Below are 14809 nucleotides of genomic sequence, written 5' to 3' on the forward strand. Positions count from 1 at the left end.
GGAGATTGTGCAGCAGTTGAAAGTTCAGTGCTCAAAGTTTGTTTTGTGATGGAAGTTACTTAGAGCTTTTACATGTTTTTATTTGTGAGGTATGCATTGAGGTGTGTGGTGGTTTTTTTTTTTTTTGATTACTTTTGTTTTATTTGAAAGGTAGAGAAACAGACACAGAGAGGGAGAGCTCCTATCTAGTGGTTCACTCTCAAAATAGCCAAGGCTAAGCCACGCTGAAGCCAGGACCCTAGGACTCCATCAGGGTCTCCACATGAGTAGCAAGGACCCAAGTACTCAATCTGTCTCCTAGTGTTTCTCAGCACGCACATTAGCAGGAAGCTGGAATGGAAGCGGTGTAGCCAAGACTTAAGCCAGGTACTCTAATAGGGGATATAGTCTGGGACAGGGACTCTAATGCGTGTCAAAAACCCACCCTTCTGTGAATAAAGAGCTTGGGGCCAGCAAGAATTCAGAGATGTAACCACCTAGTTAACAGTTCAGCAAGACTCTGACATGTAGGTAGCTGAAGCTGTATCACTTCTCGGCCTTTTAGCTAACATCAAGTATAGTAACTGAAGCTGCAATTCACTGGTGGCTGAAGATTTTTATAGACATGTTGACCTTTGCGGGAAAGGAAATTAAAACTTAGGATCTCAAAGCAGCAATAGATGGAAGATGAAATAGGGCACCTTTCTTGGCTAGACAATGGACAGGGACAGTAATCAGCTGCCCTGATGCTTGAAGAGCTGAGATGTGGGTGCCCTGCTTATACCCAGTAGCACGAGCCTGAGGATGGACACACATTTTAGGCTGTTCTGTGCTTGACCTCTCCCCTTGGAATGAGTTTCCTCCTTGGCCGGGCCCATCTCAGGGCCCTCTGTTATTAGCATTTGGAGATTCTCCAGTTTGGAGAAAAAGGAACCACTGAAAAATTCCTTTTGTGTGAATGGACAAGAGGTTCTTTGAGCCTCGTGTGAAAATGGATGTGTGAAAAAAAAACGAAAATGGATGTGTGTCTAAATATGTAAGTATACACACATGTAAGCATGTATTATGGCAAGAAGACAAACCAGGGCCCTGCTCAGAAGATAAACCAGGGCCCTGCTCAGGGCTGAAGTCCTCGCCTAATGCACTGAGGTCCCATATGGGTGTCAGTTTGAATCTCGGCAGCCCCGCTTCCCATCCAGCTCCCTGCTTGTGGCTTGGAAAAGCAATAGAGGATGGCCCAAAGCCTTGGGACCCTGCACCCGCATGAGAGACCTGGAAGAAGCTCCTGGCTTCGGATTGGTTCAGTTCTGACCATTGAGGCTTCTTGGGGAGTGAATCAACAGAAAATCTTCCTCTCTGTCTCTTCTCTATATACATCTGATTTTCCAATTTTAAAAAAAATCATGCACTAGATAGAATCTACAAGTATTAGAGGGGTGCATCAAAATATTTGGAATGCACAAGTCAACATTTATTTTTGAATGGAATAGATATGGAATAGTTGGGATAAAACCAACTGCTGAACTGATAACTCTCTTAATACCACTGGCATCAAAATTGACATCCTGGAACCAATCAATATTATAGAATATTTGCTTATCATTGTGTGTGGCATTTTCAGGAAGTTTGGCACAAAATTTCAGGGACTCCTGATAGAAATATGTAGTAGACAGTGGTCCCTGGATGGCAGTAACACAGTTGTATGGGCTGGATCTTCATGCTGGGAAGCGAAGGTTCCAAAAGTTATTGTGAGGAATTCAAACAAAAAAAGAAAAACTGCAGGGGGGAAACCTTTGTACAGGGACCTGAGGTTTGAGGGCATCAGTAGCAGTATGGTCCTGCTGCTGCTCCTTGAGTCCGATTGTTGACATTTTCTAGGAAGCCATCCACCCCTTCTACCTTTGCAGCAGATGCCACCACACTGCTCAGAGATAGTAAAGGCCCAACTGCAGAGGAGCCACATCTCAGTTTGGACAGCTAACATGCTTCTGAAGCTTTGTGGCCATCACATCATGCCGGAATCATAGACTGACCATCTTATATGACAGATAACGAATTTCTCAAGATCAGTGTGAAGCCCTTGAGAAGGAGAAAGCCCTTGGTGGCAAGGGACCTGAAACCCTGCTGGCCTGTCTGCAAGAAGCTCCCGCCTTCTCTAGCAAGGCTGCTGCCCACAGCTCTCGAGGACAGAGCAGCCAGTGAGACAGAGAGCAGCTCGTCCCAACTCAGAAGGCTCCTGTGAGTGAGGATTGGAGCTCGGGGGAGAGCTCAGCAGAGGGACCTGGGTTGCCAAGTGGCCACTGCTAGTCACACAGCCGGAATCTGCTGACACGTCAGTAGAGTTGATTTTTTTTTTTTTTACATGCTTCTTTGGTGCTTGTTTTGTTTTTAATGTCAGTGTAGTAACCCTTCTCAGAAAATAATTCAATTTCCAGAGTGGAATCTGGACTTGGATAAATCAAGCAACATTCTGTCTCCTGTTGATTATTTCGGGGCATGTTGATGGAAGTGGGACCAGGCTACAGCTGGACATAACGTTCACCATGGGTTTTGCTGCTTTTAAGGTTGTTGAGCTGATCTAATCCTGCTGGGTATTTGCTTTAGATAACAGAAGATAAATGGTCTGTTTTCCTGTTCACCTGTTATGCTTCTTACTTTTGTTGTCAGGAAACAGTTAACACAGGAGAAGGATGATAGGGCTAGCTGACAGCAGTGGTTTTCAGAATGATAACTAGACTGGAATTTGAAGCTGGATGTGAGCAGACTGATTGCAGTTGTTCTTTGATGTCAAACAAAGGCCTGCTCTGGCCTGTTCCTTCTCCCAGGACTCTCTGCTCAGCTGCCATCAATATTGCTATTACCTGGCTTATTTGAACAAGGAAAATTGTTGAAAATCCCTTCTTCCTCTTCTTGGCTTCCACTGCTAGTCTCCCATCTACACTGTTAATGGATGTTGACAAATTGACTCAATAGTAGTGTCCTTGTCACAAAACCTTCCTAGCCCCTACAATTTGAAACATTGGCGGCTAGGACAATGAGAAAGCAATCAGATGATGTGTTGCCTTTGGGCTTGACCTTGTGAGTTTAAAGTATCCTTTTCTAATTTTTCCTCTTTATTTATGAGGAAAGTTGTTTCACTAGTACTGGCTTTGTATTATAAGGAGAAAGTAAAATTAGCCAGGTGATAAAAAGTGAAAGGTGCAGTAAAAGCTTTGTCTAAGAAAACATTTTATTTCTTTTAATTTTTTTGCTTAACTAAAATATTACTTAGGAGTCATTATTATGTGATAGGTGTTAACAGTAGTGTTGTGGGTATATTAAGAGTCTTATATTTATTTAAAAATTTTTTGTTAAAAAGCTTTTTTTATTATTATTTACAAGGCAGACTTAGAGGGAGAGACACAGAAAGAGAAAGATCTTTGATCTGCTGGTTCATTCCTCAAATGTCCATAATAGCTAGAGCTTGTCCTGTGTGAAGCTGGGAGCCAGGAGCTTCTTCTGTCTCTCCCAGGTGGATTCAAGGGTCCCAGGATCTGGGCACACTTCTACTGCCTTCCCAGGCCATTAGCAGAAATGGAAGTTCCAGGATTAGAACCGGCATCCGTATAGGATGCTCATACTGCTGGCGGAGGTTAGTGTGGTACACCAAGGCACCAGCTAGCTCCCAAGAGTCTTACATTTTAGAGATACTTAATGAAATGTTTATAGAGGAAATAATATGGGTGGACTTTTACATCATTGTACCAGGGGAAGTTTAGGATTGAGTAGAGAATAGCTAAGAATTATAATATTTGAAACTGGGTGATGAGTATAAAGAGGATCATTATATTCATATTGTCTTCATTTTACATATATACTTTTTCATTTGAAATGGAAACTTAAGAAACATAAAATAGAAAGTTAAAAATATGCATAAAATAAGCATAATAAAAATGGCAAAATCATTACATAATACATATACTGGGGGGAAAAAAGATTAACATCCAAGATATGTGAAATGACAAATCGGCAAAGTGGATAAAAATACAGAGCCAGACTGGCTGTATTTAAACCCCAGATGTGTCACTTACTAGCAGTGTAGGGCATGTGACTTCTACGGCAAAATTTTCTCATTTGTAAATTGAGGATACAGATAATATAAACTTTTAGGATTGTGAGATATGAATTAATACAAGTAAAGCATAATAAATGCTAGTCATAAAAAAGATTCCTACATGTAAACAAGGAAAAAACCACATTTCCTTGCAGAAATATAGGGGAGAGACAGGAATAAGCAATTCACAAACAAGAAAATCCAACCACATTGTACACAAAAGGCTTGCTCACCAGTTACTAAGAAAATTGCAGCAATAATAGGCAGTGTAGGTGAGGTAGTAGTGGAGGGAAGCCTCTTGATTGCCTGAGGGTGGAAGAAGAATTTAGAGAGCAGTTTGACTATATTTAGTAGGATTCTGAGATAGACCTGCCATATATCTACATCTATATTCTGAGATAGACCTGCCATATATCTATATCTATATTCTGAGATAGACCTGCCATATATCTACATCTATATTCTGAGATAGACGTGCCATTCTAGTTAGACTCTTCTCCGTTGAAACCTTCAAGATTGACCTTTACCTGACTCTGGCATTGATACTCCACACCTTTCTCTATTCCCGATGGAGTTGTCATTCAACACCTTAGGTAGGCCTTGATGAAATACCACTGCACTGTGCTCTTCCTTGCCTTCTCTGTAGTGGGCTGAGGTCAGCTAGAAGCTTCTGGAAGAGTCAGGTATCTTATCTCATTTCCTCAGGTTTATAGAGATTTTAAAAATACAAACTTCTCAGCTGTTATCCTAGCTCCTTAGTAATCTGCCCATCCAGTCTTGTCTCCTGCCAGTTCCCAGTTTGAACCCATCCCTTACTACTGTTTTCGTTTAAACTTCTCTCAGATTCAAATCTTTGGTTACATCTAGTTGCTTCCTGGAATTCTTCTTTTCCCTCAGGTATGAGTTTAAATCCTATTTCTTTTTCTCTTTGTCTATTCAGTAACACCCTCCAAGGATGAGTTTAAATCATATTTCTTCAAGAAAGTGCTTTGATCATTCCAGCCTACACTAGTCTTTCATTCTACTAGATTCTATTTTGTGTATTACTGTAACTATTGCTCATTTTGGCATTAAATTATGTGTAGCTCTTTTATGTGACTTTCCGCTTATAACTAAATATGAGCTTTTTCTCCTCTCCAGAAATTAGTTTTAAGTAAAGAGGAGTTCTCTATGTATTTGATGTCTTATAAAGTCTTTGTGGTTATTTGACTCTACGTGATATTGTAGTCAGTTCTTGGAAACAGTGGATGACTGTGCATTCTGCCAGTTCAATTGAGATCAGTTTCTGTAGAGTTCAGTCAACATAATTCACTAAATAAAACAGAAGCTTCTAATCTAAAAAAAAGTTTTGGCTATTATACTTAGGAATATGATCTCTTAATGTGAGGTATTAGGCATAATTGTTAACCTTAACAATAAAAATTTTTTAAATGTGAATCTCTTATAAGACACACAGGCATAGAACAGGGGGTCATATTGAACAGACAGCAATAGAATAAATGAGAAAAAAACTAATTCATTGTTTTGCAACTATATGCTTATTATTCAAAATGAAATTTCCAGAGTCTAACAGAAAAGTGTTATTATATCTCAAAATCTTAAAATGTAGATGATATTTTCTAGAAAATTTGCTCAAAAAGTAGCTTTATTGTTGAAAAAGACATTGATATGTGTATATATAAAGTTCAAATAATTGGAATTTTTGAATTATAATGACAGGAAAAACATTAATTGAATTAATGCATTCAATATATTATTTATTTTAACATAGATATACATGTAAATTTTATTTTAAAAATTACATGTTCAGTAGGACTCAAAGTTTCCCTTCCTCCTTCACTCTTACATCCACTCATCTGTGGTCATTTGGGGGAGTATCTGGAACAGCCTTATTTTAATTAGAGCACCTTTCAACTAACTTGGTAAGGGCAAACATGTCTTTTGTGTATCAGCTGTCTTTTGTAACTGGCTAACTTCTGCTTAATAAAACTCAGTGAAGGTGTTGTCTCTGAGTAACTCCTTGGCATTGATAGTGTGCTTTACTTTGCTTATCTGTCAAAACATTGAATTGTAAGCAAATTGTCTTCCTGACTAGATTGCTTGAGGCTTGAACCAGTGTTTTATTTTGAGATTAGAAATGTACGCATATCCCCCAGAGCATAGTGGTTGCTAGAGAAAAGATAACAGAATGAAAGGTGCCTGGCACAGTGACCCTAGGTGGGTATTTGGTGTAGTGGTTCAGACGCCACTTGGGATCCTGCATCTGGAATTGGAGTGCTGACTCTGCTCCTGATCCCAGCTTCCTATTCATGGATGTGCATGTGCTGGGATGCATTAGGTAAGAGCTCAGCTGGTTGAGCTCCTGGCTGCTCGCCTCAGTCTGGCCTGCCTGTGGCTGTTGTAGGCACTAGAAGAGCGAACAAGCAGGTGGGAGTGTACTCTCTGTCTTAGAATGAACCAGTGAGTGGGAGTGTGCTCTGTCTCTCGAGTAAATAAGTCAGTAAAAATTGACTGAATTTTAGACGCAAAAAATTTCTGGGAATGCTTTAGAAAAGGAATTAACCAAGACTTGGGAAGTAGATCAGTAGCAGTTTCTGGCATATTAGGGCTGTCCTCCTTCCCCAAATGGTTTCCTACTTAAAACCAAATGGGGGAGAAAGCTCCCTAAAATTGAAGCTGGATTTCCACATTTGGGAGATTAAGGTAGAAGCTTTTACATATAGCACAAAGGGCTGTAATGTGCACACGCATCACGTGTATTACTGAGAAGTTTGTGATGATAATCTAGTTTTTCTGATCCCATTTACAGTCTAGGAGAGCTCTAATCCACATAGGGTATTTTTCCTTTTCCTATGGGATCTAAATATTTTCCGGTCTCATTTATAGCTGTCTTGAAGCTCTGAAGGAAAGCCACTCACTGAAATAGTTTCAGTACAATCTATAGAAATCATATAGTTAGCAGATAGAAGATGTCATCAGAGATTGGGTTTGGTTATATTGGATATAAAATATTAATTTACTGGAATTTCATTTTGATAAAGAACCTAGCTACTGAAGTTTTATTTTATTTATTTAGATTCTCCCTCCCCCCCCTTTTTTTGCCTCAACATATATTCCTGTTCCCAATAATGCTATTACTTTAATACTTGTGTGTATGTGAAGTGGCTGCCCTGAAGGTACTGTGATATGTTAATTTGGCATTTAGGCAGCTAGAAGTACATGGAGTTGAAAATGTATTTATACACTTAAACTACTGAACAGAATGGACCACCTTGACGTTTAAAACACATTAATACTTTGGAGTGGTGAGAGTGGCAGCAACTCAGAACTGTTGAACTATCAAAACCACTTGAGCAGAACCCTCGGAGCATGCCTCACATCAGGGACCTGGGGTGGGTGGAAGACTGGGTTGGGCTTCTCCCTTAAAATCCGCTTTTACATCAGATATATTAAGGAAACAATAACGGAACTAATTGTCTTGCCCATCTTCCCGTAGTGCTTGAACCTTTTTACACGAATTATGTCAAGATTGTAAAAAAAAAAATAAATATTAAAACTATGGCTAATGTTTCAGCCTTCTGCTAGATGCTTGCAATCTTGGCTTTTGGTTTGAAAGAGCTAAAAATGTCTGGGCTAGTGCATTGTATACATAATGTTATTCTATAGTGAAACATATGATTTCTTTTAAAGATTTATTTATTTCTATTGCAAAGTCAGATATACAGAGAGGAGGAAAGATAGAGACAGAGAGGAAGATCTTCCATCCAATGATTCACTCCGCTAGTGAGTGCAACGGCCAGTGTGGTGCCGATCCGGAGCCAGGAGCCAGGAACTTCCTCCAGGTCTCCCATGCAGGTGCAGGGTCCCAAGGCTTTGGGCCGTCCGTCCTCAACTGCTTTCCCAGGCCAGAAGCAGGGAGCTGGATGGGAAGTGGAGCTGCCGGGATTAGAACCAGCACCCATATGGGATTCCGGCACGTTCAAGGCGAGGACTTTAGCCGCTAGGCTACGCTGCTGGGCCCATCATATGATTTCTAATTCTATAACTGCATTCTTTTTATCTCTAAGAGAATTATGTGGACAGCCCTCTGTATTGACAGGTTCTGTATCCAAGTCACTGCAAATCAGAAATGCTCCAAAATATGTGTCTGCACTGAACATGTATAGACTGTGTCTTTTTTCATGTCGTAAACTCCCAAAGAACAGTGTAAAATGATTTGCCTAAAATTTACCTTGTGTGAATATAACCTTTGTGCATATAAAAAAAACACATTAACACTTAATTAGGCAAAACCAGCTCAACACAAAGCCTATTATAATAAAGTTTTGCATATATCATACACTTCATTGACTACTGTACTGAAAACCAGTATCATAGTGATTGTATGGGTGTGCTCTTGCCCCATGATAAAGTTGAATTGGGCTGGTGTTGCCACAGTAGGCTATGCTGCTGTCTGTGATACAAGCTTCATATATCTGAGTACCAGTTTAAGTTCCAGCTTCTCTGTACTGTGGCTGAAGAAGCAGGGGAAGATGACCTGAGGGCTTGCACCCCTTCCTCCCACATGGGAGACCAGGTTGGAGTTCCCCGTTCCTGGCTTTGGCCTGACACAGCTTCAGCTGATGTGGCCATCTAGGGAGTGATCCAGAGGAAAGGGGATCTCTTTCTCTCTGTGTGTCAACTCTGCCTTTCGAATAAGTAAAATATTTAAAAGAAAAAGTTGATGGGGCCAATGGCAGGTTAAGTCTCTGTTTGCAGCTCATTAAACCACTACCTGTACTATAGGCATCCTGTGTGGACCTTGGTTTGAGTCCCTACTGCTCCACTTACAGTCCAGCCAGGGCAAGCAGTGGAAGATGGCCAAGTGCTTGGATCCCTGCATCTATGTGGGAGACACAAGTAAAGATCCTGGCTCCTGGCTTTGATCTGACCCAGTCCTGGCTAACGGAGCCATTTGGCAGTAAGTCAGCAGATGGAAAATCTCTTCTTTCTCTGTCTCACCCTCTGTAATGCTGCCTTTGAAATAAAATCAATGTATCTTTTAAAATCATATCCAGATGTGAAGATACAATGCAGTATACATTTCTACTTCCCAATCAAAGATGGACTCTGTTTTTTTTTTTTTTTAGATTTTTTTTTTTTTATTATTATTGGAAAGCCGGATATACAGAGAGGAGGAGAGACAGAGAGGAAGATCTTCCATCCAATGTTTCACTCCCCAAGTGAGCCGCAACGGGCCGGTACGCGCCAATCCGATGCCGGGAACCAGGAACCTCCTCCAGGTCTCCCACGCGGGTGCAGGGTCCCAAAGCCTTGGGCTGTCCTCGGCCGCTTTCCCAGGCCACAAGCAGGGAGCTGGATGGGAAGTGGAGCTGCCGGGATTAGAACCGGCGCCCATATGGGATCCCGGGGCGTTCAAGGCGAGGACTTTAGCCACTAGGCCACGCCGCTGGGCCCAAAGATGGACTCTTAAACTGTTAAATGTATCTTGACTATAGGATGCTGGACTCTTCCATTGTTCTAGCCTACAATGTCAGGATACACTTAAGTATCAAAATGATGGACTTATGGCTATTTATGAAGGACTATACTATTTAATGGTCCCGAAAGTATAGTCTTAACTATACTACTTAATGGTATAGAGGAAATCAGTGGGTTGGGGGGTTTTGGGGAAGGTGACAGGGAAATCCCAGGCCCTATAGGACTGTATCATAAAATAATAAAATAAATATATTTAATAAAAAAATTAAAATAAAGTTGAACCATCATAGCCATGGACCATTTATATCTTCTTATTATTTTAAAGACTTCAGCATAAAAAATAAAATTATTTGTCAGGGCTAGCGTTTGTGACCCAGTAGATTAATGCAGCCTCTACCTGCAAGATAGCATCACATACGGATGCCAGTTTGAATTCTGGCTACTTATTTCTGATCAAGCTCCCCGCTCATGTGCCCAGGAAAACAGCAAACGATGGCCGAGTCCTTAGGCCATGGCACCCATGTGGGTATAGGAAGAAACTCCAGGATCCTGTCTTTGGACCAACCCAGCTCTGGCCATTGTGACAATTTGGGGAGTGAACCAGTGGATGGGAGATCTCTCTCTCTCTCTCTCTCTCTCTCTCTCTCTCTCTGTAAATCTGCCTTTCAAATGAAAATAAATCTTTTTTTTTAAGAAGAAAAATGCAGTTCCGCTTAAAAGATGTATGTTAGCCCCTCAAGGAACCTGTAGTCTTGAAACAATTGCATTTGTGAAATGATAGACAGCATAGCAAAATAACATTTGATGAGTTAATACAACCTTCCATACTGTGGGACTTAGACCAAGAAGAATTGAAGGCTGATCATCATCCCTGTTAGGAAGAAGGAAAGGGATTCTTTTTTTTTTTTTTTAAGATTTATTTACTTTTATTACAAAGTCAGATATACAGAGAGGAGGAGAGACAGAGAGGAAGATCTTCCGTCCGACGATTCACTCCCCAAGTGAGCACAACGGCCGGTGCTATGCCGATCCAAAGCCAGGAGCCAGAAATTTCCTGCAGATCTCCCACACGGATGCAGGGTCCCAAGGCTTTGGGCCATCCTCAACTGCTTTCCCAGTCCACAAGCAGGGAGCTGGATGGGAAGTGGAGCTGCCGGGATTACAACCTGTGCCCGTATGGGATCCCAGCGCATTCAAGACGAGGGCTTTAGCCGCTAGGCCTTGGCGCCGGGTCCGGAAAGGCATTCTTTGTGAAACAATACCCCGAGTTTGGGCAAGATGTAACATTTCATGCATGCTCTGTTAATTACCACAGCAATCATGAAAAGATGACGGTTGTTCCTGCCATTTTAAAGATTCACTAAGTGAGTTTCCAATGGATCATGCTGGAATTCAAACTCAGGTCTATTTGGATTCAAAGACATATACTTTTCCCTCTCTTAACAGGGTTCTTTTCTAAAGTAGGTCTTGTGCTGTTTTGTGAATTTCTTTTAATAAAATATTATATATATATATATATTTATTACAAAGTCAGATATACAGAGAGGAGGAGAGACAGAGAGGAAGATCTTCCATCCAATGTTTCACTCCCCAAGTGAGCCGCAATGGCCGGTGCTGCGCCGATCTGAAGCGGGGAACCAGGAACCTCTTCCAGGTCTCCCACGCAGGTGCAGGGTCCCAAAGCTGTGGACCATCCTCGACTGCTTTGCCAGGCCACAAGCAGGGAGATGGATGGGAAGTAGAGCTGCCGGGATAAGAACTGGCACCCATATGGGATCCCGGGGCGTTCAAGGCGAGGACTTTAGCCGCTAGACCACGCCGCTGGGCCCTAAAAAAATATTTTTTAAAAATATTTTTTCTTATATATGAATATGCTTTCTATGGAAAATTTGGAAAGTATGAAAATTGTGTTTCTGCTACTCAGAACCATTATTACTATTTTGATGTACTTAATATATAGAGGTATTTATAACATACAAGCATATGTATGCATTCATGTGCACATATGTGGCTGTGTGAAGGTACAAAGTTCATGGAAAAATAATATTGAAGGCCTAGGGGCTGGCATTGTGGTGCCGTAGTTTAAGCATCCTGTATTGGAGCATCTGGTTCAAGTTCTGGCTGCTTTGTGTTTCTGAGCTCACTCCCAGGTAATGTGCCTGTAAGACAGCAGGCAAAGGCCCAAGTACTTGGATCCTTGCCACTCTAATGGGAGACCCCAGTGGAATTCCAGGTTTCCGGTTTTGGCCTGGCCAGCATGGCTGTTGGAGACGCGAGAATGAACCAATAGGTGGAAGTTACCTCTCTATCACACTGACTTTTAAATAAATAGATAAATAATTTAAAAGAAAACATAAAGCTATTTTGGTATTAAAAAAATTGAAACCATACCTGTTTTTCCATGGTTGCATTTTCCATTAACTTTTTAAAGATCCTTTGGTAACTTAAATATACATTTTTATATCCTTCCTACAAAATCAGGATTTATGTATATGTATATGTGTGTGTGCATGTACACAATACTATTTTTTTCTGTATACGTTTTTTTATTTTTTGTTTACTTCTAAATAAGTATTTTATCTATTTGAAAGAGTTACAGAGTGGGCACGGGGATGGAAAGGAGGGACAGGAAGATCTTTCATCTCCTGGCTCGCTTTCCAAATGACTGCGATGACTGATCTGAGCTGATCTGAAGCCAGGTGCTTCTTCTGGGTCTCCCATGTGAGTATAGGGGCCCAGGTACTTGGGTTTCTCCTGCTGCTTTCCCAAGTGCATTAACAGGGAGCGAGATGGGAATGGAGCAGCTGGGACTTGAAGTAATGCCCATATGGTCCCATCTCTGTTTTTATAAAATTTGATGGTTGTTTCCATTGAAACTTTAAAAAGTATATATATATATATATGTACTACAAAGAATTCCATCCTGTATGTGTGATATAATTTGAGACCAATCAATCTCTCAGTAGATTTTAAGCTCCTTACAACTTTTTGCTATCCCATGTTTGTCATGGTTTGGTTAAGATTTTGCTATAAAATCTTTTTGCAGGCCTGGTAATGTAGCCTGGTAGCTAAAGTCCTTGCCTTGCATGCACCTGGTTCATGTCCTGGCTGCTCCATTTTCCATCCAGCTCCCTGCTTGTGGCCTGGGAAGGCAGTGGAGGACAGCCCAAAGCCTTGGAAACCTGCATCCACATGGGAGATCAGGAGGAAGCTCCTGGGTTTGGATAGGCTCAGCTCCGGCCTTTGCAGCCACTTGGGGAGTGAACCTGTGGGTGGAAGATCTTTTCCTCTCCGCCTCTCCTTTTCTCTGTATATCTGACTTTCCAATAAAAATAAACAAATCTTTGATACAATCTTTTTGCACATGTTTCTGGTTATTCCTTATAAAGTTATATATTTCCTTTGACTTTTGATTAAAAATTGACGTCCAGACAAGTTGTACCTTTTATCGTCTCACTGGTCACAGTCTATGAGAATACTCAGCTTTAGCCATTCTGTATATTCCCTTGCAGCATCATCGTTTACAACCTTCTTTTCAGTTTGATAAGTGAGAAAAAGATGCTCATGGCTTGAGTTTACATTTCTCTGACTATCAAAGAGAGTGAATCATTGGTTGGAGTTGTTATCTGAAACTCTGCCAGCCTTGGCTCATCCCCTCCTAAGAGCTGTACTGTACGGAAAAGAGAAGGTTAAAAGGTTTGATCTCATTTGTACTCAAGTGCTCTGTGCCCTATCTTTTGGCAGATCTCTGACATCTACATTAGTGGGGAGTCTGGGGACATGTCAGCCAAGGAGAAACTACTCCTGTGGACCCAGAAGGTGACAGCTGGTTACGCAGGAATCAAATGCACCAACTTCTCCTCCTGTTGGAGTGATGGGAAGATGTTCAATGCACTTATCCACCGATACAGGTAAGCACCGTGGTGTTTCAGGCCCCTGGAGTGGCTTCTTCTCATCTCTTGTTTGTTCATTAGTTATAATGCCATTTCCTCCTCAAGTAAGAATCAAAGCTGGTTCATTTATTTGCATGAAAATGAATATTTGTGTATCTAGACCAGTGAGGGATAATAAGCAATAAACATCCCACTCTAAGTCTGTATTTTTTTTTTTTGACTCTGGGGACATTTGTGATGTTTTCTTTGTGTGATCTTGCATGTGTAAGTAGCGGATTTTTTTTTTCTACAGACCTGATCTGGTAGATATGGAGAGAGTGCAAATCCAGAGTAACCGAGAAAACCTGGAACAGGCTTTTGAAGTGGCAGAAAGACTAGGGGTCACCCGCTTGCTGGACGCCGAAGGTGAGTGCTTACCTGAGCCTGAGTAAGTCTGGCATATATTCGCGGTACTTTCCAGCAGATTGCTTTGACTCAACTGAGGAATTTCTTGCCCGTTCCCTCTTAGATGTGGATGTGCCATCTCCGGATGAAAAGTCTGTCATCACTTATGTGTCTTCCATTTATGATGCCTTCCCCAAAGTCCCCGAGGGTGGAGAAGGAATCAGTGCCACTGTAAGAGAACTTTTCCCTCTGGTTTGTTTGGATGGAATGCATTCACAAGATAATATTGTTAAGAACTCATTGTACAAAGAGCACGTTTATACAAAGTAAACTCAGTGTGCATTAGGTTTACATGGACATGGTCTTTGTCTCAGGGAAAAAGTCTTGATATTTCTGATTTTGATGCACCTAGCCCAGGTCATTTGTTGCTAAATGCCAGCAAAGGATGGCCCTCTCCTCACCCCCAGCTGTAATCACTGGGAAGCAGTGTTTTCTCAGCCACTGATATCAGCTTGCTTTAGTGTGACTCTTTCTGTAAATATTTTTAGTAGTGTAGACTTTCAAGGTGTCAGGAAATGAGGTCCCATTCTGAGAGTCCTAGAGAAGCTTTGAAATTGAAACTGTGGTTATTAAACTGAGCAACTGTCTACGCAACTGGAAGAAAAGGTTTTGATGTGATGTGGGTGGCCTGACCTCCTTTGTCTTATGCCTGTTTTGACTCTTACTCATCAGGTGTATAATGTTTACTTTCTGATAACAGGAAGTAGACTCCAGGTGGCAGGAATACCAAAGCCGAGTGGATTCCCTCATTCCCTGGATCAAACAGCACACAATATTGATGTCAGATAAATCTTTTCCCCAGAACCCTGTTGAATTAAAGGTAAAGCCATGAACTTAAATCATTTTTATGAATTTCCTCTAGTTTGTTGCTGCTAGCTTCTGGATAACTTAGAATGAAAAATGGGGTCTTGTTGCTTTT

General features: G+C 41.2%; 1 protein-coding gene across 9 annotated transcripts in view; it reads left to right on the forward strand.

The window, feature by feature from the left end:
* MACF1 (microtubule actin crosslinking factor 1) overlaps positions 1-14809 on the forward strand; it is a 388597-nt gene that overhangs the window by 184332 nt on the left and 189456 nt on the right. For all 9 annotated transcript variants that reach the window (XM_058679238.1, XM_058679296.1, XM_058679275.1 and 6 more), the window contains 4 exons: positions 13298-13464; positions 13739-13851; positions 13955-14061; positions 14591-14710. In XM_058679238.1, the coding sequence (XP_058535221.1) occupies positions 13298-13464; positions 13739-13851; positions 13955-14061; positions 14591-14710 (507 nt within the window). The remainder of the gene's footprint in view (positions 1-13297; positions 13465-13738; positions 13852-13954; positions 14062-14590; positions 14711-14809) is intronic.

The sequence above is a fragment of the Ochotona princeps genome, chromosome 2 (assembly GCF_030435755.1).
Source record: "Ochotona princeps isolate mOchPri1 chromosome 2, mOchPri1.hap1, whole genome shotgun sequence".
NCBI lineage: Eukaryota > Metazoa > Chordata > Mammalia > Lagomorpha > Ochotonidae > Ochotona > Ochotona princeps.